The sequence below is a fragment of the Daphnia magna genome, unplaced genomic scaffold (genome assembly GCF_020631705.1).
Source record: "Daphnia magna isolate NIES unplaced genomic scaffold, ASM2063170v1.1 Dm_contigs419, whole genome shotgun sequence".
NCBI classification, from domain to species: domain Eukaryota; kingdom Metazoa; phylum Arthropoda; class Branchiopoda; order Diplostraca; family Daphniidae; genus Daphnia; species Daphnia magna.
Window position 1 is genome coordinate 1 of NW_025533309.1, and position 23,242 is coordinate 23,242.

The window sequence follows — 23,242 nt, forward strand, 5'->3', positions numbered from 1 at the left end:
TTAAGTGGCCAGCGGCGTGGGGGGCAATTAACGCTGGTGGACGATGATGTGGTGGATGTTCACTTACAGCGCCAAACCATGCACAGCAGCGCCGCGCTGGGCACAACAACAGCCGCATCGGGTGCGCGCACCTTAAACCAACTCAACCCCGAAGGACGTAACAGTGTGGCGCAGCGCGCAGATGACACCCTATTAAAACAGCTGGTATCAAACGCGGATGTGGTGCTCGATTGCACGGATAATTTTGCCACGCGCCATTTGATTAACCGCGCCTGCGTGCGCGCAAAAAAACCGCTGGTATCCGGCGCTGCGATTCGATTTGAAGGGCAAATTTCGGTGTATGACGCGCGGAATACAAGCGCGCCGTGCTACGCGTGCTTATTCCCAGAGCAGGCAGATTTTGTCATGTTCTGCGCAAGTTTCGTATTTGCGCCGTTGTTTGCGTGATTGGCGCCATGCAAGCATCTGAAGCGCTCAAAATCATCGGCGCGTTTGGTCAACCTTTGGTGTGAAAACTACTCACATTTGACGCCCGAAATATGGTTTGGCAAACCTACGCGCTGAGCCAACTCCCTGATTGCAGCGTATGCGGCAAGGCGGTTTAATTTTTACCTCTCAATCCGCAAACGCAATCAAATGATCCAAATCCAAATAAATCCCAATGGCCTCGCCCACCTCATGTCGATGATGACTGGGCACTTGTGCCAACACTTCCTCGCCTGACGCCAAGGTCAGCGTGTAAATAAAATCAGTACCACGAAACACCTTTGATTGCACCAACGCCGTTTGCTGCGCACCATCCTCATGCACCACGTCATCAGGGCGCACCAACACCTGCACCGTTTGCCCCGCCGCAAAACCATGCGGCGCTTTACCGCAATAATGCCCAAGCGCCAAAGCGATACACGTCTCGTTTTCAGCCACACCGTTGACAAAAACGCCTTGACCAATAAAATCAGCCACATAACGGGTTTTGGGCTCGTGATACAAAGAATACGGCGCATCCCATTGCTCAATCCGCCCATTGTGCATCACCCCAACCACATCGGCCATCGCAAACGCCTCTTGCTGATCATGCGTCACCATAACGGCCGCCACACCTTCAGCTTTTATAATATCACGAACTTCGCGCGCCAGCCGCTCACGCAGCGCCACATCAAGACTCGAAAAAGGCTCATCAAGCAACAACAAACGCGGCCCATGCGCCAACGAGCGCGCCAACGCCACGCGTTGCTGCTGCCCGCCCGACAATCCATGCGGATAAGCCTGCGCCTTATGCGACAAATGAACCAGCTTGAGCAACTGCGCCACGCGCTGCTTTTTTTTTGCCCATTCGCACCCGACAAACCAAACGCAACATTGTCCGCCACCGTCAAGTGAGGAAACAGCGCATGGTCTTGAAACACCATCCCAATCTGCCGCTTGTGCGCAGCCACAAACGTGCCATCACCACAAAGCAACGCGCCGCCCAGCGACACAGAACCGCCCGCCACAGGCTCAAACCCCGCAATCACGCGTAAAGCGGTGGTTTTACCACTACCCGAGCCACCCAAAAGGCAGGCAATCTCTCCCGCTTTGAGCGAAAAGCTCAAATCATCCAACACCGTTTTATCGCCATAACGCTTACAAACTGATTTCACATCCAACCACATAAACGCCCCTTAAGATTCATCCTGCTTGGCCAAATAAAGCACCGGTAACAAGCCAACCGCAATCAAAGCCAAAGCAGGTAAAGCCGCCTCCTGCCACAAACCCTCTGTTGTCAAAGAAAAAATCCGAACCGACAACGTGTCCCAACCAAACGGCCGCGTCATCAGCGTAAACGGCATTTCCTTCATCACATCCACAAACACCATCATCAAAGCCGTCAACAAACCGCCGCGCATCAAAGGCAAATGCACACGCCGCATCAAAGCAAAGCCGCTCACACCAAGCGAGAGCGCCGCCAGCTCTTGATTCAAAGTCACCCGCTGCAAAGACGCACCAACGGACGAGACACCCACCGCCAAAAAGCGAACCACATAAGCCCACATCATGACCAACAAAGAGCCTTTAAAAATTGCCCCACCAAACGCACCCACCCCAAAATACGCCAACAACACATTATCCAACCACGCAATCGGCACTAAAACCCCCACCGCCAGCACCGTACCCGGTACGGCATAGCCCAGCGTTGCGAGCGCATACAAAAACGGCGCAAGCCTTGAATGCGTGCGGCGTTTGGCCACACTCAAGCCCAACGCCACCATCACAACAGCGCAAGCAGCCATCACCGCCAAACCCAAAGAACCACGCACAAAGCCCCAAAAATCCGCATTCAAATCCAGCGCCAAATTGGGCAACGCCCACACCACCAACTGCCCCACAGGCAACAAAAATGCCAAACCAAAAATCACGCCCGCCCAAGCGCTGGCACGCCAAGCCCGCCAGCCATCAAGCACAATCCGTCTGCCAGCAGCCCCAAGCCCAACCGCCACATAGCGCCTGCGCCCACGCCAATAATGCTCAACCCACACCAGCAACAAAACCACCAACAAAATTGCCACGCACTGCTGCGTAAGGTTGCACGAAAACAAGGAAAACCATGCTTTATAAACACCTGTGGTAAACGTATCAAAATTAAAAATCGACACCGCCCCAAAATCGGTCAACGTCTCCATCACCACCAAAATCACGCCCGCCAACAACCAAGGCCGCGCCATAGGCAACGCCACCAACCAAAAAGCGCGCCGTGGCGAATACCCCAAAGACTGCCCCACTTCCAGCGCACGTTGCCCCATGGTTTTAAACGCATTGCGCGCCAACAAGTAAACATACGGATAAAATGCAAAACTCATCACCAACGCCACGCCCACCATGCTGCGCAATGGAAAAAACCCCTGCACATTTGCCCCAGTCCAGCCACGCAGCGCCGACTGAATCGGCCCCGTATAATCAAACAGCCCAAGCTGCGCAAAAGCCATCACATAAGCAGGCACAGCCAACGGCAGCATCAACGCCCACTCCAACCACCGCCGCCCCGCAAACTCATGCATCACCACCAACCACCCCAGCGACACACCAATCCACAAAGAAAAAACCGCCGTCAAACCAACCAATCCCAACGTATTGCGCACCAAATCGCCCAACTGATACGCCACCAAATGCGCCCAAATTGCCGAATCCGCACGCCCCACCCCAGACACCACCACCAGCAAAGGCACGAGCGTCACCAAGCACACGCCAACCAACACCAGCGCGGCCTTATCAAATCGGAGAAAAGACAGTAATCGAGACATAATCACTTTAAAAAATAGCCAACCCAGCCAAGCTGCGCTGCGTATAAAACGCACAACAACGCAATCATCAACGCAATCATCAACGCAATCATCAACGTAACAACCAACAAAAACGGCTGGTTTCCCAGCCGTTCAAACCACATGAATTATAAACAACAAAAAGAGGATGTGATTCTTACAGATTATTGCAAATTTTTACAAATTATTTATAACCCGCTTTGTCCATCAAAATAACCGCATCCGCTTGCCCAGAACCTGCCTGAGACACATTAATTTGACTTTGTTTAAACTCACCCCAAGCCGTCACAATGCTATTGGGTTTAATTTTAGCGTTCACAGGAAATTCCAAATTAGAATCAGCAAACAAACCTTGCGCCTTTTCAGACGACAACCACTCTAAAAATGCCACCGCAGCTGGCTTGTGTTTGGCATTTTTAACCACGCCCGCACCAGAAATATTCACGTGCGCGCCTTTGCCCTTTTGATTCGCCCAAAAAACCCCCACATTCAGGTTTGGATTTTTTTCCAGCAAGCGCCCGTAATAGTAAGAATTGGCAATCCCAACCTCACATTGACCCGCAGCAATCGCCTCAAGCAGCTTCGTATCATCCGCAAACTCAGGCGCAGCCAAATTGGCCACCCAACCTTTAACGGTTTGTTCCGTCGCCTCTTTACCATCATCAGCCGTCAACATCGCCACCAAAGACTGGTTATAAACTGTTTTAGAGCTGCGCAAACACAATTTACCCTTCCATTTATCAGACGCCAAATCCTGATACGTTGAAAGCTGTTCAGCCTTCACCTTGTCTTTATTAAAGAAAATCGTGCGCGCACGAACCGACAAGCCAAACCACTCATTTTTGGGATCACGCAAATGCGCAGGCACATTGGCCGTCAGCACCGCAGACTCAATCGGCTGCAGCACACCTTTTTGGCTCGCCTGCCATAAATTGCCCGCATCAACCACCATAAAAATATCCGCAGGCGTATTTGAACCCTCAGCCACCAAGCGTTCCATCAAAGGCCCTGCTTTGTCCGACACAAAAGCAACCTTCACCCCAGTTTCTTTTTCATAAGCCTGAGCAATCGGCTTAATCAACTGCTCGGCGCGCGACGTATAAATCACCAATTGCGCATCCGCAGGAATTGCGGGAGCCGCAACAACAGGCTTCTCAGCCGCACCAGCGGCGTCTTTTGGCGCAGATTTTTCACCACAAGCTACCAAACACAACGTACCAACCGCCACAGCCAAAAGAAACAATGTTTTTTTCACAGCAAACCCCTTAATTAAATAAACGAAAACGCATCTTAATCTAAATGATAATACTTATCAATAATAATTTTAACTCATGTGGTTTATTTTAAAAAAACACCAAACGCCATTTGACACTATAATCGACGCCCATCGCGAAAACGATATTTTGTTTATTCAAAATCCACATCAGTTAAGTTTGGGATGTAACGCGTCATTGTTCAAACAGAATCGCTTCAACAGTGGCCGCATGGCAAAGAGGTTTGTCCATGCGGCCTTTATTATCAAAAAAACCTTGACGTTTTAATCAAGCGTTTTTACGTATATTTTTTAGGATTGTTATGAAAAAAAATTTCACCTTTAAGTTACTCAATGCCACTTTGGCCGCCTCATTGCTATTTGGCTTTAGCAACAGTTACGCCAGAAAAATTGCACCGAACACTGGTGCGCCCATTTTGCAAAGCACATTATCAAACGTAGCGGGTATTGAGTCTGTGGTATTTGATGCCAAAAGAAACCGCTATTTTGCGAGCTTGCAAGCAGGCGATAAGGTTGGGGACGGCTCAATTGTCGTTATCTCAGCCGATGGCGCAACAGTCGAAAAAACCATCGCTACAGGTTTGGACGACCCCAAAGGCATCACCATTGTGAAAGATCAGCTTTACGTTGGCGACTTAACCAAGCTCGTGCAAATTGACTTGAATACTGGTGCCATTACCAAGCATGCACCAGAAAATGCACAGTTTTTAAATGACACCGTTGCAGACAGTCAAGGCCGCGTTTATGTGTCTGATATGTTCACCTCGGCCATTTATCGCTTGGAAAATGGCAAAGTTTCATTGTGGATGCAATCGCCTGAACTCGAAAATCCAAATGGCCTGCTCTTTGTTAAAAATGACCTGTATGTTGCCGCTTGGGGGGCGTTTCAGGATGGCAAGCCCATCAACGCACCACATGGTCGCTTGTTGAAAGTCAATCCAAAAACCAAAAGCATTACAAAAGTCACCGCAGAAACTTTTGGTAATTTGGATGGTTTGCAGCTTGATGACAAAGGCAATTTTTTAGTATCAGACTGGAAGCAAAGTGCTGTATTTTCAGTCACCCCCAAAGGCGTTGTGACCAAAATGCTTGACTTACCAAGAGGTGCAGGCGATATTTTGTACCAACCCAAACAAAAATCATTGCTCATCCCAATGGCGCGTGACGGACAACTGCGTCGCTACACTTGGTAATATATGTCGCCGTGCGGTGCTTGCCCACGGCGCAATCACACCAATAAAAAAACAGCGATAAGTCGCTGTTTTTTTATTCAACTGGAGTCAACACAAGCGTTTTGTATAACCAGCCAATTCAGCCTCAACTCAGCCGCGCATTCAACGCCCCCAACTGCTCAGGCGTCCCAACATTCTCCCAAACGCCTTTAAAATACTCACCGCCCGCCAAACCATGCGCAATCGCATGGTGATAATACGGACTCATTGGAATTTTTTCCCCAAAAGGCAAATCAGCAAATTGACGCATGTCATACAAACCAATATTGCCAAAAGTCAACGCCTGCCCTGCGTCAGCATCCAAGGCTTTGAGCGCAGCGTCATCGAGTTTAAAATCGCCTGCTGGGTGAAAATCAGGATTATCCACCATGACCAAATACATATTGGGCGTGGTTTTGACAGCCAATTGCGCCGCCACGCTGTGCAAACGTGCGTAATCATAATCGGTATAAACGTCGCCGCTGACCGCCAAAAATATCGGCGAATCACTGTGCGCCTTGAGCTGCGGCAAGGCTTTGACAATCCCGCCCGCAGTCTCAAGCGCCGCCTGCTCGCTCGAGTAATACAAATGCACCCCAAATGCGCTGCCATCGCCCAAAGCGGTCTCAATTTGCTCGCCCAACCAAGCATGATTAATCACAATATGTAAAATCCCTGCCGCTTTAATGGCGCGGATTTGATGCACGATGAGCGATTCGCCCGCCACGCACAGCAACGGTTTGGGTGTGCGGTCAGTCAATGGCCGCATGCGTTCGCCGCGCCCCGCAGCAAAAATCATGGCAACTTGTATCATGGTCATCCTCAAAAATTAAAATGTGTAGCCAACTTGCGCGGGCGCGTTATCAGAATCAATCGCATCGAGCAGACGCACGAGCGGGAAAAATTCACGGTAACGTGACGCAACTTGGCGCGTGTATTTGAGCACCAAAGGCAAGTCTTTGAGGTAACCCGATTTGCCGTCGCGGTGAAACAAGCGCGCAAAAATCCCCAAAATTTTGATGTGACGCTGCAACCCCATCCACTCAAAATCTTTGTAAAAGACATCAAATTGAGCAGGCACCTCAAGCCCAGCCGCGCGCGCCGCTTCCCAATAACGCACCAGCCAGTCGATTTGGACTTCTTCATCCCACTCAATATAGGCATCACGCAACAACGACGCCAAATCATACGTAATCGGCCCAAACAACGCGTCTTGAAAATCCAAAATCCCAGGGTTGTTCTCCGCCACGTCCATTAAGTTGCGCGAATGATAATCGCGATGCACCCACACCTGCGTTTGCGCCAAATTATTATCGAGCAACGCATTAAACACCTGCGTCAACTGCGCGGTCTGCTCATCGGTCAACGTGGCTTTCAGGTGCACGCCCACGTACCACTGCGGAAACAACATCAACTCAGTCAGCAGCCGTTCACGATCATACGGCGGCAATTCATCAGGCGTGCTCGCTTTTTGCAGCGCCACCAGCGCATTGAGCGCATCGCGGTACAGCGCAGGTGCACGCTCAGGATTTTGTTCAATCGCCGCCAAAAACGTATCATTGCCCAAATCAGAGAGTAATAAAAAACCTTGTTCCAAGTCTTGCGCCAAAATTTTAGGCACATTCACCGCCCGCCCAAACAGCTGCGCAATCCGCACAAATGGCTTGCAATCCTCGTGCGACGGCGGCGCATCCATCACAATGTAATTCACATCATTGCCCCGCACGCGAAAATATCGCCGAAAACTTGCATCAGCCGAAGCCACGCTTAACGTATGGGTTTGAATGTTTAAATCAGCCGGCAAGGCTTGCAACCAAAGGGTTAGCAATTCAACGCGTTCATCATTGGGTAAAGTCATATCAGTTCTTTATAAATTAGTGGGGCAAAAACAATCCACAAACCCATCGCCAGTCATGGCGCGAAGCTGGGGTTTATCAGGTACAATTGCGCAAATTTTGCCAAAAACAATCAGCGCGCATTTTACCTGATTCCACCTTGGCTTTGCAGCGCTTTAGTCGCAAAAATCACTCATTAGGCATCCGTTCATGTTTGACATACAGCCCCCACACACAAAAATTAAGCCGCTCGTTTTAATCGTTCGACTCGCATTTATTTTCGCAGCCAGCTCAGTCACATTCGCGCACGGCCAAACCAGCATTGAAGCGGCAAAAGCAGATCCACTCCCCGCCAAAGTTACCAATGCAGCAACCCAAGTTGCAGCAACGGCAAAAAACAGCGACACAAAACCGCTCCTTAGCAGCCAACGCGCACCGCTCACCTATTGCGACGACACACCAAGCGACGTATTAAAACCATTCCCCGCAGGCAGCACATCGGCCAGTGCCAACATCGTCAAAGGCGCAGTCAACGACACACTGATACTCAAAGGCAACGCCTGCGTGGTGCGCGACACTGTCAAAATGCAAGGCGACACCGTTTTATACCGCTACAACGACGAGCAAGTCAGCGCCACAGGCAACGCCATCATCCGAACCAGCACAGGCGACGAAATCAGCGGGCCATCGGTCTCATACAATTTAAGCACTGAAACAGGCCAAGCCGCGCCAGCAGACTTCAAAATCGGCAGCACAGGCGGCCACGGCAAAGCCGAATCACTCAACATCATCTCCAGCCGCCGCGCCATCATGCAAAATGCGTTTTACACCACATGCCGCGCCGACGACCCAGATTGGTACATCAAAAACCAAACCTTATTGGTAGACCAAGACACAGACAGCGCCTCGGGCAGCGGCTCGGTTTTTGTATTCAAAGGCGTGCCCATGTTCGCCAGCCCATACATACAATTCCCGCTGGGCAATCAACGCCAATCAGGTTTACTCACGCCAACCATTGGCTACAGCACCGACTCAGGCGCAGACTTGGCCATCCCGTATTACTTTAATTTAGCACCAAACTATGACGCCACACTCACACCCGGCATTTTGACCAAACGCGGCTTCAAGCTTGGCGCCCAATACGGCTACTTAACCAATTCAAGCGCCGGCAGCTTTTACTCTGACCTGCTGTTCGACGACAAAGTCGCCAAACGCAATACCAACCAGTGGCTGACAAACAACCCTGGCGCGACCAAACTTGGCGGGGGCAATATTTCCAACACCAACCGCTGGTATTGGCGCGCCCAACACCAAACCAGCGGCACATTTGCCGACGGCGTTTGGGTCGCCAGCGTAGACAGCCAACGCGCATCCGACAACGCGTATTTTGACGACTTTAACGCACCAGGCGTCGACACATCCTCGCGCATACTCACCAGCGAATACGCCCTAAAATACAGCCGCAACAACTGGCAAGTCACCCTGCGCGAAAAAACCAACCAAACCCTGCAAAACCCCAATGGCACCGTTGCCGCACCATACGATTTTGAGCCACAACTCACCCTCACTGGCAGCGAGCGTTTTGGCAATTGGGTTGCCAGCCTCGAATCAGAATCCACCCGCTTCAAACACCCTGACCCAGTCAACTACGCGCAAGGCTGGCGCCACTTCGCCTACCCAAGTCTGCGCTACGAATACCGCACCCAAGCAGGTTTCATCACACCAAAAATCGGCGTTCACGCCACACAATACAACCTATCATCCCTACCAAACAGCGCGGCCAATACATACAGCAAAGACGCCAACCGCCTTTTGCCCATCGCCAGCCTAGATGCAGGCCTCGTGTTTGAACGCAACAGCTCATGGCTGGGCCGCGCTAGTACCCAAACCTTTGAGCCACGCGCGTATTATTTATACACACCCTACAAAAATCAAAGCAACATTTGGAACTTTGACTCAGCCGCCGGCGACTTCGACCTCAACCGAATTTACGGCGAAAACGACTTTACTGGCCGCGATCGCGTATCCAACGCCAACCAAGTCACCATTGGCGCCACCAGCCGTTGGATTGCTCAAGACACCGGCGAAGAGTTATTCCAACTCACCGCCGCCCAGCGCTACTACATAACCCCGCAAAAAGTCACATTAACAGGCGGCAGCACAGACGAATCGAGCCGCAAATCCGACATCCTCGCCTCCGCCTCAGGTCAAATCACACGCCAATTCTGGGTAAGCGCCTTTGGCCAATACAATATTGACAACAAAGAACTGCTCAAAACTGACCTTTCTTTGCGCTGGCAACCCGCCCCCAAAAAAGTACTGAACATCGGCTACCTAAACAACAGCGTACTCATCCCAGAAACCAAAAGCATCTACGCATCAGGTCAATGGCCACTCAAACTCATATCCAAACGCTTATACGGCGTCGCCCGCTTCAACTACGACATCAAAAACAAACAAATCGCCGACGCCTTTGTTGGACTTGAATACGTCAAAGACTGCTGGGTCGTCCGCCTCGTCGGAGAACGCACCATCACCAGCGACAGCAACGCCAAAAACGGCGTCTACCTCCAGCTTGAGCTCAAAGGCCTTGGCGCATTAGGCACAGACCCAAAAGACGTGATTAGCTCAGGAGTTGCGGGCTATGAAGCCATGAAATTTGAAGATGCGGATGAGATTGAAGATGAGGTTAAAGCTGTGGCGGAGTCAAAACCACTCAGCCAGTAAACGCTGAGAGATAAAATCCAGTTTCAACCAAATAAAAAGAGTGCATTGCGCACTCTTTTTTACACTCACAGAATATTGATGTTGATTTATTCGCAGTTGTGACCAGCAAAAACCTCTTTTGCCGCAAACAACCCATTTAACGCTGCAGGAAAACCCGCGTAAACACTCATCTGAATCATCGTCTCAACGATTTCGGTCTGACTTAAACCCACATTAAGTGCCGCACCGATATGCACTTTAAGTTGCGGTTGCGCATTGCCCATCGCCGTGAGTGCGGCAATGGTCGCAAGCTCACGCTGCTGTAGCGTGAGGCCTGCTCGGCTATAGACCTGCCCAAAACCAAACTGAATCACATAATCAGCAAAATCAGGACTGATGTCTTGCAGGCTGTCAATCACGGCCTGTCCTGCATGGCTATCCACTTCAAACAAACGTTTTTGACCGCGTTGATAAACGGCGTTAAGAGGCTCGGTGTTGTGTAACATGGTTATCCTTTATTGATTGCATCTCGCTCCAACTCCGCGTACAGATTCACTTTATCGTCCAAGACAACAAGCGTTTCTTGAAGCAAAATGAGTTCAGCGTGTAAATAGCGCGCATGCTCCGTGAGCATAGCACGCCGCTCCATGAGACTTTCTACGTGGTTGCCAGCACGACCCAGCGCCGCATAGCGTTGCATTTGTTTAATCGACATTTTGGTACTGCGCAAGCGTTGCAAAAACACCAGCCAACGCACATCGTCTTGCGTGTAACGGCGGTGTGAGTTGCCTGCACGATTCACATGATCAATCAAGCCAATGCGCTCGTAATAACGCAAAGTATGCGCAGTAATACCCAGTTTTTGGGCGATTTCAGCAATGCTGTAGAAAGTACTCATGGGCAAACAATACAGGTTTAAGTGCACTCTAAGTCAAGTTGATTTTATCAAATTAAAATACCGCGCTCAGTCGTGCATGGATAAAAGGCATTTGTTTAAATGGCAATAAATAAACCGCCCATAAAAAAACCTGCACACAGGCAGGTTTTTTTGATACCAAACATAAAAAATCAATACATTTTCTTAGGCAACATTTGCGCACGTAAGCGCTTGTAGTTACGCTTGCAAGCCGCAGCTGCTTTACGTTTACGCTCTGTTGTTGGTTTTTCGTAAGACTCACGCGCACGCAAATCAGTCAACAAATTGGTTTTTTCAATTAAGCGTTTAAAACGGCGCATTGCAACTTCAAATGGTTCGTTCTCTTTGACTTTGATTAAAGGCATGTGATTACTCTCAAAATATAAGGTGTCTGCAATATCGCGACAATAAAATTAATGGTGCGGCTGGCAGGAATCGAACCCACGACCCCTTGGTTCGTAGCCAAGTACTCTATCCAGCTGAGCTACAGCCGCAACGAGGTGAGACTATAGCAGCCTTTTACCCTATTTGGCAAGTACTAATTGCATTTCAACACAGTTTTAACGCCACCCCTTGGCAGCATGACGCGCATAAAAAAACCTGCTCATTATTGAGCAGGTTTTTATTTCAGATGAAAATCAATACATTTTCTTAGGCAACATTTGCGCACGTAAACGTTTGTAATTACGCTTGCATGCTGCGGCTGCTTTGCGTTTGCGTTCAGTGGTTGGCTTTTCGTAAGATTCGCGAGCGCGCAAATCAGTCAAAAGATTGGTTTTTTCAATCAAACGCTTAAAACGGCGCATGGCAACTTCAAACGGTTCATTTTCTTTGACTTTGATTAAAGGCATTTTTATACTCTTAAAGTTGAAGGATTTGTTACAAAAAACAAAACCTATAAATAATGGTGCGGCTGGCAGGAATCGAACCCACGACCCCTTGGTTCGTAGCCAAGTACTCTATCCAGCTGAGCTACAGCCGCAACGAAGCGGAACTATAGCAGCATTAAACCAATCAAGGCAAGTCTTTTTGTAAAAAACAGCAAAATACTAAAATATTTCCAGTTTTTCTGTTGCTTTTATTACCCACTTTCACTTTTAGCGGTAGAATAACCGTTGGTTTTTATCTGCAACCCTTTATTTAAAACGGACAATTTCAATGATAACTGGCAGCTTAGTGGCGTTGGTCACGCCCATGTTAGAAAATGGTGACATCGACTTTAACGCATACCGCGCACTAATTGATTGGCATATTGAACAAGGCACAGACGCAATTGTTGCCGTGGGTACCAGCGGCGAATCGCCCACCGTCACGGTGGATGAACATTGCGAGCTGATTAAAGTGGCGGTTGAGCACGCGCGTGGACGCATTCCGATTATTGCTGGCGCAGGTGGCAACTCAACCCGCGAAGCCATTGCATTGAGCGAATTTGCGCGTGCTGCGGGCGTTTACGCCACGCTGCAAGTCGTGCCTTACTACAACAAGCCCACGCAAGGGCGTATGTACCAGCACTTTAAAGCGATTGCGCTGGCGGTGGATTGCCCCGTTATTTTATACAACGTCCCTGGCCGCACGGTTGCGGACTTGTCGAACGACACGATTTTGCGTTTGGCGCAAATCCCAAACATTATTGGCATCAAAGACGCGTCAGGCGACGTGGCGCGTGGCATTGCGCTAATTAAAGACGCGCCGGCGGATTTTGCGATTTACAGCGGCGATGACTCAACCGCCGCCGCGTTGATTTTAATGGGCGCACACGGCAACATTTCGGTCACCGCCAACGTTGCCCCCAAAGCCATGCACGATTTATGCCAAGCAGCTCTGGACAAAGACGTGGACGCGGTGCGCCGCCTCAACACGCCACTGTGCGACTTAAACAAAAACCTGTTTATTGAAGCCAATCCAATTCCCGTCAAATGGGCGCTGCACGCCATGCAAAAAATCACGCTGGGCACACGCCTGCCACTCACACCACTATCAGAAACCGCGCAACCCGTCGTTCACCAAGCAATGACCCGCGCCAACTTAATCTAAACCAAGGATTCCCATGCATTTAAATAAAATTTTCTCCATTGCCGCATTGAGCGCAGCCGTTTCGCTGGCCGCTTGCACCAGCACCAAAAACCCCAACAAAATTGACTATAAAAGCCAGAAAAAAGGCGTCTCACTAGAAGTCCCACCAGGCTTGAGTGACTACGACAAAAACAACCAATTTGACTTAAGCAAAGGCGTAAGCGCCAGCACAGTCAACGCAACGCCAACCAGCAACGCAGTTGCCACGCCCTTATTGCTACAGGCAAAAGACATGCGCATCGAAAAAGCAGGCGACACACATTGGTTGGTCATCAACCGCCCAGCCGAACAAGTCTGGCCAGTGTTGTCTGAGTTTTGGGAAGAAAACGGTTTTTCAATCCGCAGCAGCTCAGCCAAGTTGGGCATTTTAGAAACCGACTGGGCAGAAAACCGCGCAGCATTGCCGCAAGGCGGTTTACGCAAAGTCATCGGCAAAGCCTTAGATGGTTTATACGAGACCGGCATGCGCGATATGTTCAAAACCCGCATTGAGCGCACGGGCGCTGGCGTTGAGGTTTACATCAGCCACCGTGGCATGGAAGAAGTTTACACATCTGCCTCAAAAGACAACACCACTTGGCAGCCACGCGCAGTTGATTCACAGCTTGAAACCGAGTTTTTACGCCGCCTCATGGTTAAATTGGGCACAGACGAAAAACAAGCCCAAACCGCATTAAACAACAGCATCAACACCGCCAAAGCCGTGACCATTTCGGGCGCCAACCTCATTGTGAGCGACAACATGGAAAACACATGGCGTCGCGTGGGTTTATCGCTCGACCGCGTGGGCTTATCGGTCACCGACCGCAACTACGCATCGCGCATTTATTACGTCACCCCAAGCCCAGACGACCGAGGCATTTTCCGCAAATCATTTGGCAAATTAAACGAGACCTACCAAGTCAAGTTTAAAGAGATTAACGCGAATCAAATTCAGGTGAGTTTCTTAGACAAAAATGATGCGGTAATGGCAGGCTCAGACGTTGAAAAAGTCCTCAAAAACCTCCAAAAAATCATGAAATAAACCACGCATGAGCTTACGCTACGCCAGTTTGGGCAGCGGCAGTTCAGGCAATGCTTTGGTTATTGAGACGCGTTGTGCAACACAGACAACGCGTCTTTTATTGGACTGCGGCTTTAGCGTGCGCGAAACCGAAAAACGCCTCGCACGGCTTGAACTGACCGGCAACGACATCGACGCCATCCTCGTCACCCACGAACACGACGACCACATCGGCGGCGTGGCAAAATTTGCCCGCAAATTTGGCACGCCGCTGTATATGTCGCGCGGCACGTATGTGAGCGTGCTCAATCACAGCCACAGTTGCGCCAAACTCAACGTGCAGTTTTGCGTTGACAACCAACCGTTTCACATCAAAGACATTCAAGTCAGGCCATACACCGTGCCGCACGACGCACGCGAGCCATTGCAGTTCACATTTCACAGCCAAACCGTTCAATTGGGCGTTGTCACCGACATCGGCCACGTCACCCCGCACGTCATCAACGCGCTCAAAGCCAGCCACGGCTTGGTTTTAGAATACAACTACGACGCTCAAATGATGGCGCAATCCACCAAATACCCGCCCTCGCTCAAACAACGCATCACAGGCCGCTACGGGCATTTAGACAATTTAGACTCGCAACACCTGCTCAAACAGCTGATTCACGCAAACTTACACCACGTCCACGCTGCCCACATCAGCACCAACAACAACGACGTGAACAAAGTACAAACCCTGCTCAACGCCGCATTAAACCCAAGCCAAGTAGCATTTACGGTGGCGTGTCAGGATGAAGGATTTGATTGGTTTTGGGTGCAAGACGGGGCAAGAAACATTGATGCAACACAATAACCAAGGGAGCTTAAAATGGAAAAAACATGGCTAGACGCAATTGTCAGAGTATTGTCTGAAAGCGAAACCGCCCTGCATTACGCAGAAATCTCAGACCTAATTTTATCGCAAGGTTATTACAGCACAGATGGCGCAACGCCAGCGGCAACCGTCAACGCCCAGATTGCCGTATCCATCAAACGCAAAGCTGAGCATTCGCCATTTATACGTGTGGGCAAAGGAATTTTTGCTCTAAAAAATCAAAAACATACCCGCCACAACCGCCAAACAAAAGCCCGCAGAGATTGAGCCAGATGACGCCAACACCAGCATCATTCACGCCTTTGGCATGTATTGGCAACGCGATTTAATCGATTGGAAAAGCGAGCCGAAAATATTTGGCAAACAACAAGCCTTATCCACGCCAGTTGATTTTTCTAAGCAAAAAGGCATTTATATTTTGTACGACCACCACACCGTGGTGTACGTTGGCCGTTCGATTGACAGACCATTGGGCAAGCGGTTATACGAGCACACGCTTGACCGATTAAACAGCCGCTGGAATCGGTTTTCGTGGTTTGGATTATTGGACGTAAGTGAAAATGGCGACTTGCGCGAAAGCAAGCTCAACACCAGCATGGCCGCACTGGTTGCCACGCTCGAAGCCTTGCTCATCGAGGCATTAGAACCACCCCAAAACCGCAAACGCGGCGACGATTTGTCAGGCGTGGAGTATTTGCAAGGCACAGACCCCGCGATGAAAGAAAAAGAGTTACAAAACACATTGCGTGCGATTGAACAACAAATGCGGGGGCAGCGATAAAAACGCCGCGATTCGTTCAAAAGATTTTCGGGCATTTTTTGCATGTACATGTTAAGTCACACCGTGAATTAAACAATAAAAGCCGCGCAAGCGGCTTTTATTGGGTGCATCTGTTAACTGATAAGTCTCATGCTGAAATGATGTCGACACGAGATAGTGGCGGATAATCATCTTCAGCGTCTTGAACTCATGGATTAACAAAAATAAAGACCGCCCTCAGTTAACAAGCCGCGGCTGGCAAACCATACAAACAGTGGCAATGCGAAACTGCTCAACTATTTTATTGGTTTATCGACGACGACCAGGCGCGCTGCGCATGGCTGGAGCGCGATTATGCATATTTGAATTGACTCTTTGACCATTTCCGAATCTTTGACTATTTTCAAATCTTTGACCACTTTCGAATCTTTGACTATTTCCGAATCCTTGCCTAGATTCAACTTTCTGTCTAACTTCGGCCGTTCTTTCTGTCGAGTTTCTTGCCTCTATCTTGGCTCTTTCACCAGATCGATTAACCGAATTGGCACGTTCGACATTATTCTGACGAGCCGAGTTGTTTCGATCAACATTTAAGACATTATTGTCTTTACGAACAATGACATTGTTGTGCCTGTTAATGTTTAAATTAACATCATTATTATAATTGCCTATTGGACGAACGCCCCATGGACGATAAATTGGTGGGTAATAACCCCAGCGCCAAGGTGAATACCAAGGCTGGTACGCAGCGGCCCAAAACAATGTGAAAAACACCGGCGGCTGCACATACACTGGAGCGTACACATATTCCGAGCCGTAAATACTGGTCTCCCCAACAATTCTCACTGAGTTGTTGCTGGCATTATTTTCCACTTCAATTGTGGCAACCGTTTGTTTTTTATCTGTTCCGATTGAAGCGTCGACGTCCACATAGTGAACATTAGCGCCTTTGCGCTCAGAAACAATTAAGTAGTCAACTTGACCATCATTGTTTAAATCCAAGTTAGACACTTTAGATTTAGGATCGTTCAAACGTCGCTCAAAATCTTCTAAATCTTTCGCGGCACCAAACTCTGCTGAGACCAGCTCCAGATTTAAATTTTCACCAACTTTATTGGTGGCCACAGCAACCGCTGCTTCCTTTGAAAAAGCTGCTTGATTCAGCATCAACAAGGCAAATGCAGTTAAAAACTTTATTTTCATTACAGTCCTTCGTATTTTTTAATATATCAACTCATCTTTTTATAAATTAACATCAAGTTAATTTTTGCAAAATAAGTTTAATGAGACCTTTTGGGTATTCGCCAAAAATATGCAACCCAGTTTCTCGATTTGAATGAATTTACGCAGGCCAATTCCTGACGTAATTTACTACGGTAAAGCCGCCTTTTCAGAACAGCCCCACGTCTTTGCTCCAGCATTTTTTGGCCAACATAACCCATCGTGCTGTGGCGGCGAATCGTATTGCAATACATTTCAATATACACAAACGCGCGCGCCCGCATCCTATCACGATTCACCAGTGCAAAGTCATACACGGCCTCGGTTTTTAGCGATTTTAAAAAAACTTCAACCACGGCGCTGTCCCAAAAACTGCTTTTACGACTCATGATTGGCACCAAGCTTGCTTAATAAAACTTCCAAACTCGTCACTGCGTTTAGTCCCCAGCTTTAACGGTCAGCATACAACCAACCAAAATAGCAACAGCCATGGGTCAAATATTCCACAGGAAAGCCACAACTGCCCACAAAAAAGCCCCATTACACCAGCCAAGCCTTACACATCAACCCTAAAACCGTCGCCAAATGGCATGGGTCGCATCAAAGACCTGTTGCCCGAGGCAGAGCAAAAACAATACTTATTGGTGGCAATTGACCGCGCCACAGGCCATGCCTATATTGCATTTAAATCATTTGACAAATTTCCACAACGCCATCACGAACCACCAGCAGCACGTTTATTAACCAACAGTAGTCCCCACATCCGCCCCAGTCACCTCAATAAAATTGGCCAGCGCATAATCCATACTGCCCGCATGAATCCGCAACCACGCTGACAACTCTGTTGCCAGCACATACGCAAAATCTGTCTCGCCCGCAGCCACTTTGGTGCGCACCAGTCGCATCACACCAATCACTTGATTGTGTTCGCTCACATGGCAGCCTGCGGCAGGAAAATTGATGCGCGCCATCCAGCCCTCTTCTAAGGCAAAATGGGTTTCGGTGTGCGCAATCAGCGCATCCAACGCAGGCAGCAAATCGGCCTCCTTCGTTGCGTGCAGTTGATTGAGCAGGTCAACCATCTCATGGTGCGTCTCATCCATTGCGTGGTTATTGAGTACCATATCGCCGTCAAAAATCATGGGGGTAAATTCGTGCATATTCATCCTTGGTTTGAGCCGACAACGGCACGGGTTAAGCGGTCGCGCACCGCGTCCCAGCTTGATTGGCTAGGCAAATCCTGCAACACAATCACGGGCGCATTCAAAGCATCAAGTTCACGCAACGCATGGTACAAGCCTTGCGCGTAGCCGTGTGCGTGATTGAGCAGTTCAATATGCTGCGCAAATCCGCTCGCATCAAAATCAGGCGCGTGCGACAAACACACCGCCGCGCCGCCTGCGTATTGGCTCGCCCACACCAGCGGCGTGCGCGGCGCGTAATGCGCAAGCATGGTGCCAGAGGCACGCGGCGCTTGGCCTTGCGCGTGGCTGACAGGCACAACACCTGTGACGCGTTTGATGTCGTGCGCGGTAATATGCCCCAAACGCAAAATCATGGGTTCGCCACGGGTCAAATCCACAATGGTCGACTCAATCCCCACATCCGCCACATCGCCATCAAGCACCCAAACCGCATCGCCAAATTCATCGCGCACATGCGCGGCACGGGTTGGACTAACCCGCCCAAAATGATTCGCCGACGGCGCGGCAATCCCCACCACATCGGTTTTGTGCAATACCGCCAATTGGCGCAGCACCGCTTGTGCCATGGCGTGATTCGGGCAACGCAAGGCAATCGTGTCTTGCCCGCCCGTCACCGTCGCATCAATTTGCGCGGCTTTGGGCAGCACCAACGTCAGCGGCCCAGGCCAAAACGCCTGCATCAACTGCTGGGCAATCGTGCGCGTGTACGCGCTCATGCGCGACTCGTCCACCCACGCAAAGGCATTGGCGCCTGCCGCAATGTGGGTAATCAGCGGATGGGTAATCGGCCGATTTTTGAGCTCAAAAATTTGACGCACCGCCGCAGGGTTGCGCGCGTCGCCCGCCAAACCGTACACGGTCTCAGTTGGCAAGCCAATCACCTCGCCGTCATATAATTTTTGGGCGGCGGTTAAAACCGCCTCTTTATTGATTTCAATCATTGACACCACCTTGTAAACCAAGCACACGCATCGCCGCTTCACAGCGCAGCGCGGCTTTTTCTAAACGTTTGCCCACAAAATTCACATGCCCCATTTTGCGCGCAGGCTTGGGTTCGGCTTTGCCGTACAAATGCACAAAACTATCCACTTCACTCAAAACCCCTGTCCAGTCAGGCGCACGTGGATTTTGTTGCGCATCAAACCACGCATCACCCAAAATATTCAGCATCACGCACGGGCTGGTTTGATGGGTTGCGCCCAGCGGCAAACCCGTCAAGGCGCGCACTTGCTGCTCAAACTGGCTGGTCAAGCACGCATTCATGGTGTAATGTCCCGAATTGTGCGGGCGCGGCGCGACTTCATTCACCACCAATGAACCATCGGTCAAAATAAAAAACTCAACACACAACACCCCGACATAACCCATGGTTTGGGCGATTTTGGCCGCAGCCGTTTGGGCGCGCTCAACCAACGCCGCATCCGCCGACGGCGCAGGCACGCTGGAAGTATGCAAAATACCGCCGCGATGCACATTTTGCGCCAACGCATAATGCGCAACCGCGCCATCCCAACCCCGCGCCAACAACGCCGACACCTCAAACGCCAGCGGCAATCGTTGCTCGAGCACGCAATCCACATTGTTTAACGACTGCCACGCGCCCGCCAAATCAGCCGCCGCGTGTACCGTCACCTGTCCTTTGCCGTCGTACCCCATCCGCGCGGTTTTTAAAATTGCAGGAAACAAGTCAACGCGGGCTTGCGCAGCGCGCAATGCCTCAGGCGAATCAAGCACCACATACGGCGCAACCGCCACCCCGCCCTGCTCAATAAAGGTTTTTTCCACCACACGGTTTTGCGCAATCGCCACCGCATCGCCCGACGGCGCAACCGCCACGCGCTCGCCCAGCCAGAGCAACACATCGGCCGGCACGTTTTCAAACTCCGTCGTCACACCCGCGCAGTTATCCGCCAGTAATTGCAACGCGGCTTTGTCATCATACGCCGCGCAAATATGCCGATTTGCCAACTGCCCCGCAGGGCTATTCACATCAGGGTCAAGCACCCAAACCGCGTAGCCCATGCTTTGCGCCGCCTGCGCAAACATGCGCCCGAGCTGACCGCCCCCCAAAACCCCCAACGTGGCGGGCGGCGTAATTGCCGTTGTCATTCGTATCATGTTCAATCAACCATTATGTAAAGATTAAAAATCGTGTCGCCAAAAAACGTAGGGTGGGCACTGCCCACCACTGTTTTTTAGCGCTTCAACACATTTAAAACTTCAAAACCGCCGCTCATTTAACTCACGAATCAACCGCGCAATCTCAGCCATTTCAAAGGCATTTAAAACCTGCGTCGCGGCTTTGCGGCTTTTTTTGACCGACGCCATCAGCACACGCTCTTTGACCGACAACACCTGCGCGGCTTGCATCGAAAAATCCTCTAAACCAAACCCGAGCAGCAACCGCGTGAGCTTCACATCGCCCGCCATTTCGCCGCACACCGAAATCCCTTTATGCGCCCGCTGCGTGGTGCGTATGGTGCAAGCAATTAGCCCAAGCACCGCTGGATGGGTTTCGTTGTACAAATGCCCAACTTCCGCATCACCACGGTCAACCGCCAACGTATATTGGGTCAAATCATTCGTGCCAATCGAGACAAAATCAATCAACGGCAACAGCGCGGGCAATATCAGCGCAGCCGATGGAATCTCAACCATAATCCCCACCTGAATGTGCGCATCAAAGGCTTGATGGCGCTCGCGCAACTGCTCACGCGCTTGTTCTATCAGGGTTAAGGCCTGTTTGAGCTGCTCCACGCCGCTGATCATGGGCAATAACAATTTGACCACACCAAACGCTGACGCACGCAACACTGCGCGCAATTGGGTCAAAAACAAATCGGGATGCGCCAAACTGTAACGCACCGCGCGCAAGCCCAGCGCAGGGTTGAGCGGCACTTCATAGTCATCGGTTGACAAGCCTTTGTCCGCGCCAATATCGAGCGTGCGAATGGTCACAGGTTTGGGCGACAAGGTTTGCACCACTTTTCGGTACGCCAAATACTGCTCTTCTTCGTCTGGCAAACTCGTGCGATTGAGAAACAAAAACTCACTGCGAAACAAGCCCACGCCATCGGCGTTGACGGCGGTCACGCCGTCCAAATCCGAGGGCAGCTCAATATTGGCCATCAACTTAATCGTTTTGCCATCCATGCTCAACGCAGGCGTATCCACCAAGGTATTTAAACTGGTTTGATGCAACTGTTGCTCAATTTGTAAACCACGATAATGCGCGAGCAACAACTCATCAGGATTGACCAACACCACGCCGTTGATGCCATCAATAATCACCAATTCGTGTTCGCGAATAATGCTGCGCGCCTGCCCAGTTGCGACCACCGCAGGCACACCCAAACCGCGCGCCACAATCGCGGTGTGGCTGGTTGTACCGCCCAAGTCGGTGATAAACCCAGCCAAGGCGCGCCCTTTAAACTGCAACATATCGGCGGGCGAAATGTCATGCGCCACCAAAATCATATCGTCCGCAAACGCTTGCGGCGTGGCCTGCTCAGAAATCACATGCCCGCGCAACGCCCGCATGATGCGCGTGCCAATTTGCATCACATCGTGTTTGCGCTCGCGCAAGTATTCATCCTCAAACGCATCAAACTGCTCAACCAGCTCATTGACTTGTTCTGACAACGCCCATTCGGCGTTGTATTTTTGTCGCGAATCAACTCTTGCGGGGTTTGCGTGAGCATGGTGTCTTGCGCAATCATGCCATGCACCGACAAAATCGCCCCCATTTCATGCGGCGCATCATCATCCAAACTCGCTTGCAACTCGGTCAACTCGTCTTGCACATTGCGCACCGCATCGGCAAAACGCTGCACTTCCGCCTCAATGCGGTCAGGTGCAATCAAATAATGCGGCGCTTCCAAGCTGACGTGCGCCAACAAATGCGCTTTGCCAATCGCAATTTTTGTCGATACGCCGATGCCGTGGATGGAGAAAGTCACGGCTTATTCCGCCTCGCCAAAGCGATTGGCAATCGTCTCAAGCACCGCCGCCATCGCTTGCGCCTCGTCCTCGCCGTCCGATTCAATCGTCACCGTCGAGCCAATCCCCGCCGCCAACATCATCACGCCCATAATGCTTTTGGCATTGACGCGTCGCCCATTGCGCGTAATCCAGGTTTCCGCCTTAAACTTACCCGCCACTTGGGTCAAAACGCCCGATGCGCGGGCATGCAAGCCCAGTTTGTTGATGATGGTTGTCTCGTTTTGTATCATGGGTACATTCCTTATAAATTAAAATAAAGCTGTCGTACTTAATAATTTGAAGCTCAATAATCAAAAACGCCGCAGGCGCGAGATTCATCACACCCTGCCAACATTCTCAAACAATACGTAAAAGCCGCGTAGGGTGGGCACTGCCCACCATTTTGCACATTGCTGGGCTTGTTGAAAGCGGTGGGCAGTGCCCACCCTACGGTGCATTTTTGTATTGCAAAGGCATCACATCAACGCACACGGCGGCACGCCTTGGCGCTCATACGGCGCACTACCGCACACCGCGCCATCAAAGGCTTTTTGCGCCACATCGGCCAAATCAAGCGCACGGTAATTCATCGCACGCAACAACATCGGCAAATTTAAACCATAGACCAGCGCGCAATCATCGCGCTCATTGACCAGACGTTGCGCGCAATTGGCAGGCGTTGCGCCACACACATCGGCCAAAATCAACACGCCGCTGCCAGTATTGAGCAGTTCAACCGCCTGTGCGCACTGCGCAAAAACCTGCGCCACGTCTTGATCAGGTTGCACATCAATCACCATAAGCTGCGCAGGCTCAGATCGATACACATGCGTCGCGGCCGCCAAAAAAGCACTGGCAAGCGGCGTGTGCGCAATCAACAATATCCCA

The 23,242-nt window shown here is 50.5% G+C and overlaps 11 protein-coding genes and 2 non-coding genes across 13 annotated transcripts; 4 read left to right on the plus strand and 9 right to left on the minus strand.

The window, feature by feature from the left end:
* Nucleotides 1-5,886: 5,886 nt before the first annotated feature.
* On the minus strand, nucleotides 5,887-6,594 carry LOC123468667 (N-acetylmuramate alpha-1-phosphate uridylyltransferase-like). The gene has a single exon (XM_045167951.1). The coding sequence runs from the start codon at nucleotides 6,592-6,594 to the stop codon at nucleotides 5,887-5,889; it is 708 nt and encodes a 235-aa protein (XP_045023886.1).
* A 15-nt stretch (nucleotides 6,595-6,609) lies between these two features.
* Nucleotides 6,610-7,638, minus strand: LOC123468668 (N-acetylmuramate/N-acetylglucosamine kinase-like). Its single transcript, XM_045167952.1, has one exon. The coding sequence runs from the start codon at nucleotides 7,636-7,638 to the stop codon at nucleotides 6,610-6,612; it is 1,029 nt and encodes a 342-aa protein (XP_045023887.1).
* Nucleotides 7,639-7,825: 187 nt separating this feature from the next.
* Nucleotides 7,826-10,342, plus strand: LOC123468669 (LPS-assembly protein LptD-like). The gene has a single exon (XM_045167953.1). It carries the CDS (start codon nucleotides 7,826-7,828, stop codon nucleotides 10,340-10,342), a length of 2,517 nt encoding a protein of 838 aa, XP_045023888.1.
* An 86-nt stretch (nucleotides 10,343-10,428) lies between these two features.
* On the minus strand, nucleotides 10,429-10,827 carry LOC123468670 (uncharacterized 13.8 kDa protein in nqo9-nqo10 intergenic region-like). Its single transcript, XM_045167954.1, has one exon. The coding sequence runs from the start codon at nucleotides 10,825-10,827 to the stop codon at nucleotides 10,429-10,431; it is 399 nt and encodes a 132-aa protein (XP_045023889.1).
* An 830-nt stretch (nucleotides 10,828-11,657) lies between these two features.
* Nucleotides 11,658-11,731, minus strand: Trnar-acg. Its single transcript has one exon. It is a non-coding gene; the product is annotated as a tRNA-Arg (tRNA).
* Nucleotides 11,732-12,145: 414 nt separating this feature from the next.
* Nucleotides 12,146-12,219, minus strand: Trnar-acg. Its single transcript has one exon. It is a non-coding gene; the product is annotated as a tRNA-Arg (tRNA).
* Nucleotides 12,220-12,395: 176 nt separating this feature from the next.
* Nucleotides 12,396-13,271, plus strand: LOC123468671 (4-hydroxy-tetrahydrodipicolinate synthase-like). The gene has a single exon (XM_045167955.1). The coding sequence runs from the start codon at nucleotides 12,396-12,398 to the stop codon at nucleotides 13,269-13,271; it is 876 nt and encodes a 291-aa protein (XP_045023890.1).
* Nucleotides 13,272-13,284: 13 nt separating this feature from the next.
* Nucleotides 13,285-14,334, plus strand: LOC123468672 (outer membrane protein assembly factor BamC-like). The gene has a single exon (XM_045167956.1). The coding sequence runs from the start codon at nucleotides 13,285-13,287 to the stop codon at nucleotides 14,332-14,334; it is 1,050 nt and encodes a 349-aa protein (XP_045023891.1).
* Nucleotides 14,335-14,341: 7 nt separating this feature from the next.
* Nucleotides 14,342-15,166, plus strand: LOC123468673 (putative metallo-hydrolase YycJ). Its single transcript, XM_045167957.1, has one exon. It carries the CDS (start codon nucleotides 14,342-14,344, stop codon nucleotides 15,164-15,166), a length of 825 nt encoding a protein of 274 aa, XP_045023892.1.
* Nucleotides 15,167-17,908: 2,742 nt separating this feature from the next.
* Nucleotides 17,909-18,334, minus strand: LOC123468674 (bacteriohemerythrin-like). Its single transcript, XM_045167958.1, has one exon. It carries the CDS (start codon nucleotides 18,332-18,334, stop codon nucleotides 17,909-17,911), a length of 426 nt encoding a protein of 141 aa, XP_045023893.1.
* Nucleotides 18,331-19,089, minus strand: LOC123468675 (threonylcarbamoyl-AMP synthase-like). The gene has a single exon (XM_045167959.1). The coding sequence runs from the start codon at nucleotides 19,087-19,089 to the stop codon at nucleotides 18,331-18,333; it is 759 nt and encodes a 252-aa protein (XP_045023894.1).
* Nucleotides 19,090-19,306: 217 nt separating this feature from the next.
* LOC123468676 (N5-carboxyaminoimidazole ribonucleotide synthase-like) lies at nucleotides 19,307-20,491 on the minus strand. The gene has a single exon (XM_045167960.1). The coding sequence runs from the start codon at nucleotides 20,489-20,491 to the stop codon at nucleotides 19,307-19,309; it is 1,185 nt and encodes a 394-aa protein (XP_045023895.1).
* Nucleotides 20,492-20,593: 102 nt separating this feature from the next.
* On the minus strand, nucleotides 20,594-21,913 carry LOC123468677 (phosphoenolpyruvate-protein phosphotransferase-like). Its single transcript, XM_045167961.1, has one exon. The coding sequence runs from the start codon at nucleotides 21,911-21,913 to the stop codon at nucleotides 20,594-20,596; it is 1,320 nt and encodes a 439-aa protein (XP_045023896.1).
* Nucleotides 21,914-23,242: the final 1,329 nt, after the last annotated feature.

Bases quoted from the DNA above. Each gene is read 5' to 3' on its own strand.
- LOC123468667 (XM_045167951.1), bottom strand. From the start codon at position 6,594: ATGATACAAGTTGCCATGATTTTTGCTGCGGGGCGCGGCGAACGCATG.
- LOC123468668 (XM_045167952.1), bottom strand. From the start codon at position 7,638: ATGACTTTACCCAATGATGAACGCGTTGAATTGCTAACCCTTTGGTTG.
- LOC123468669 (XM_045167953.1), top strand. From the start codon at position 7,826: ATGTTTGACATACAGCCCCCACACACAAAAATTAAGCCGCTCGTTTTA.
- LOC123468670 (XM_045167954.1), bottom strand. From the start codon at position 10,827: ATGTTACACAACACCGAGCCTCTTAACGCCGTTTATCAACGCGGTCAA.
- LOC123468671 (XM_045167955.1), top strand. From the start codon at position 12,396: ATGATAACTGGCAGCTTAGTGGCGTTGGTCACGCCCATGTTAGAAAAT.
- LOC123468672 (XM_045167956.1), top strand. From the start codon at position 13,285: ATGCATTTAAATAAAATTTTCTCCATTGCCGCATTGAGCGCAGCCGTT.
- LOC123468673 (XM_045167957.1), top strand. From the start codon at position 14,342: ATGAGCTTACGCTACGCCAGTTTGGGCAGCGGCAGTTCAGGCAATGCT.
- LOC123468674 (XM_045167958.1), bottom strand. From the start codon at position 18,334: ATGAATATGCACGAATTTACCCCCATGATTTTTGACGGCGATATGGTA.
- LOC123468675 (XM_045167959.1), bottom strand. From the start codon at position 19,089: ATGAGCGCGTACACGCGCACGATTGCCCAGCAGTTGATGCAGGCGTTT.
- LOC123468676 (XM_045167960.1), bottom strand. From the start codon at position 20,491: ATGATACGAATGACAACGGCAATTACGCCGCCCGCCACGTTGGGGGTT.
- LOC123468677 (XM_045167961.1), bottom strand. From the start codon at position 21,913: ATGCGGGCGTTGCGCGGGCATGTGATTTCTGAGCAGGCCACGCCGCAA.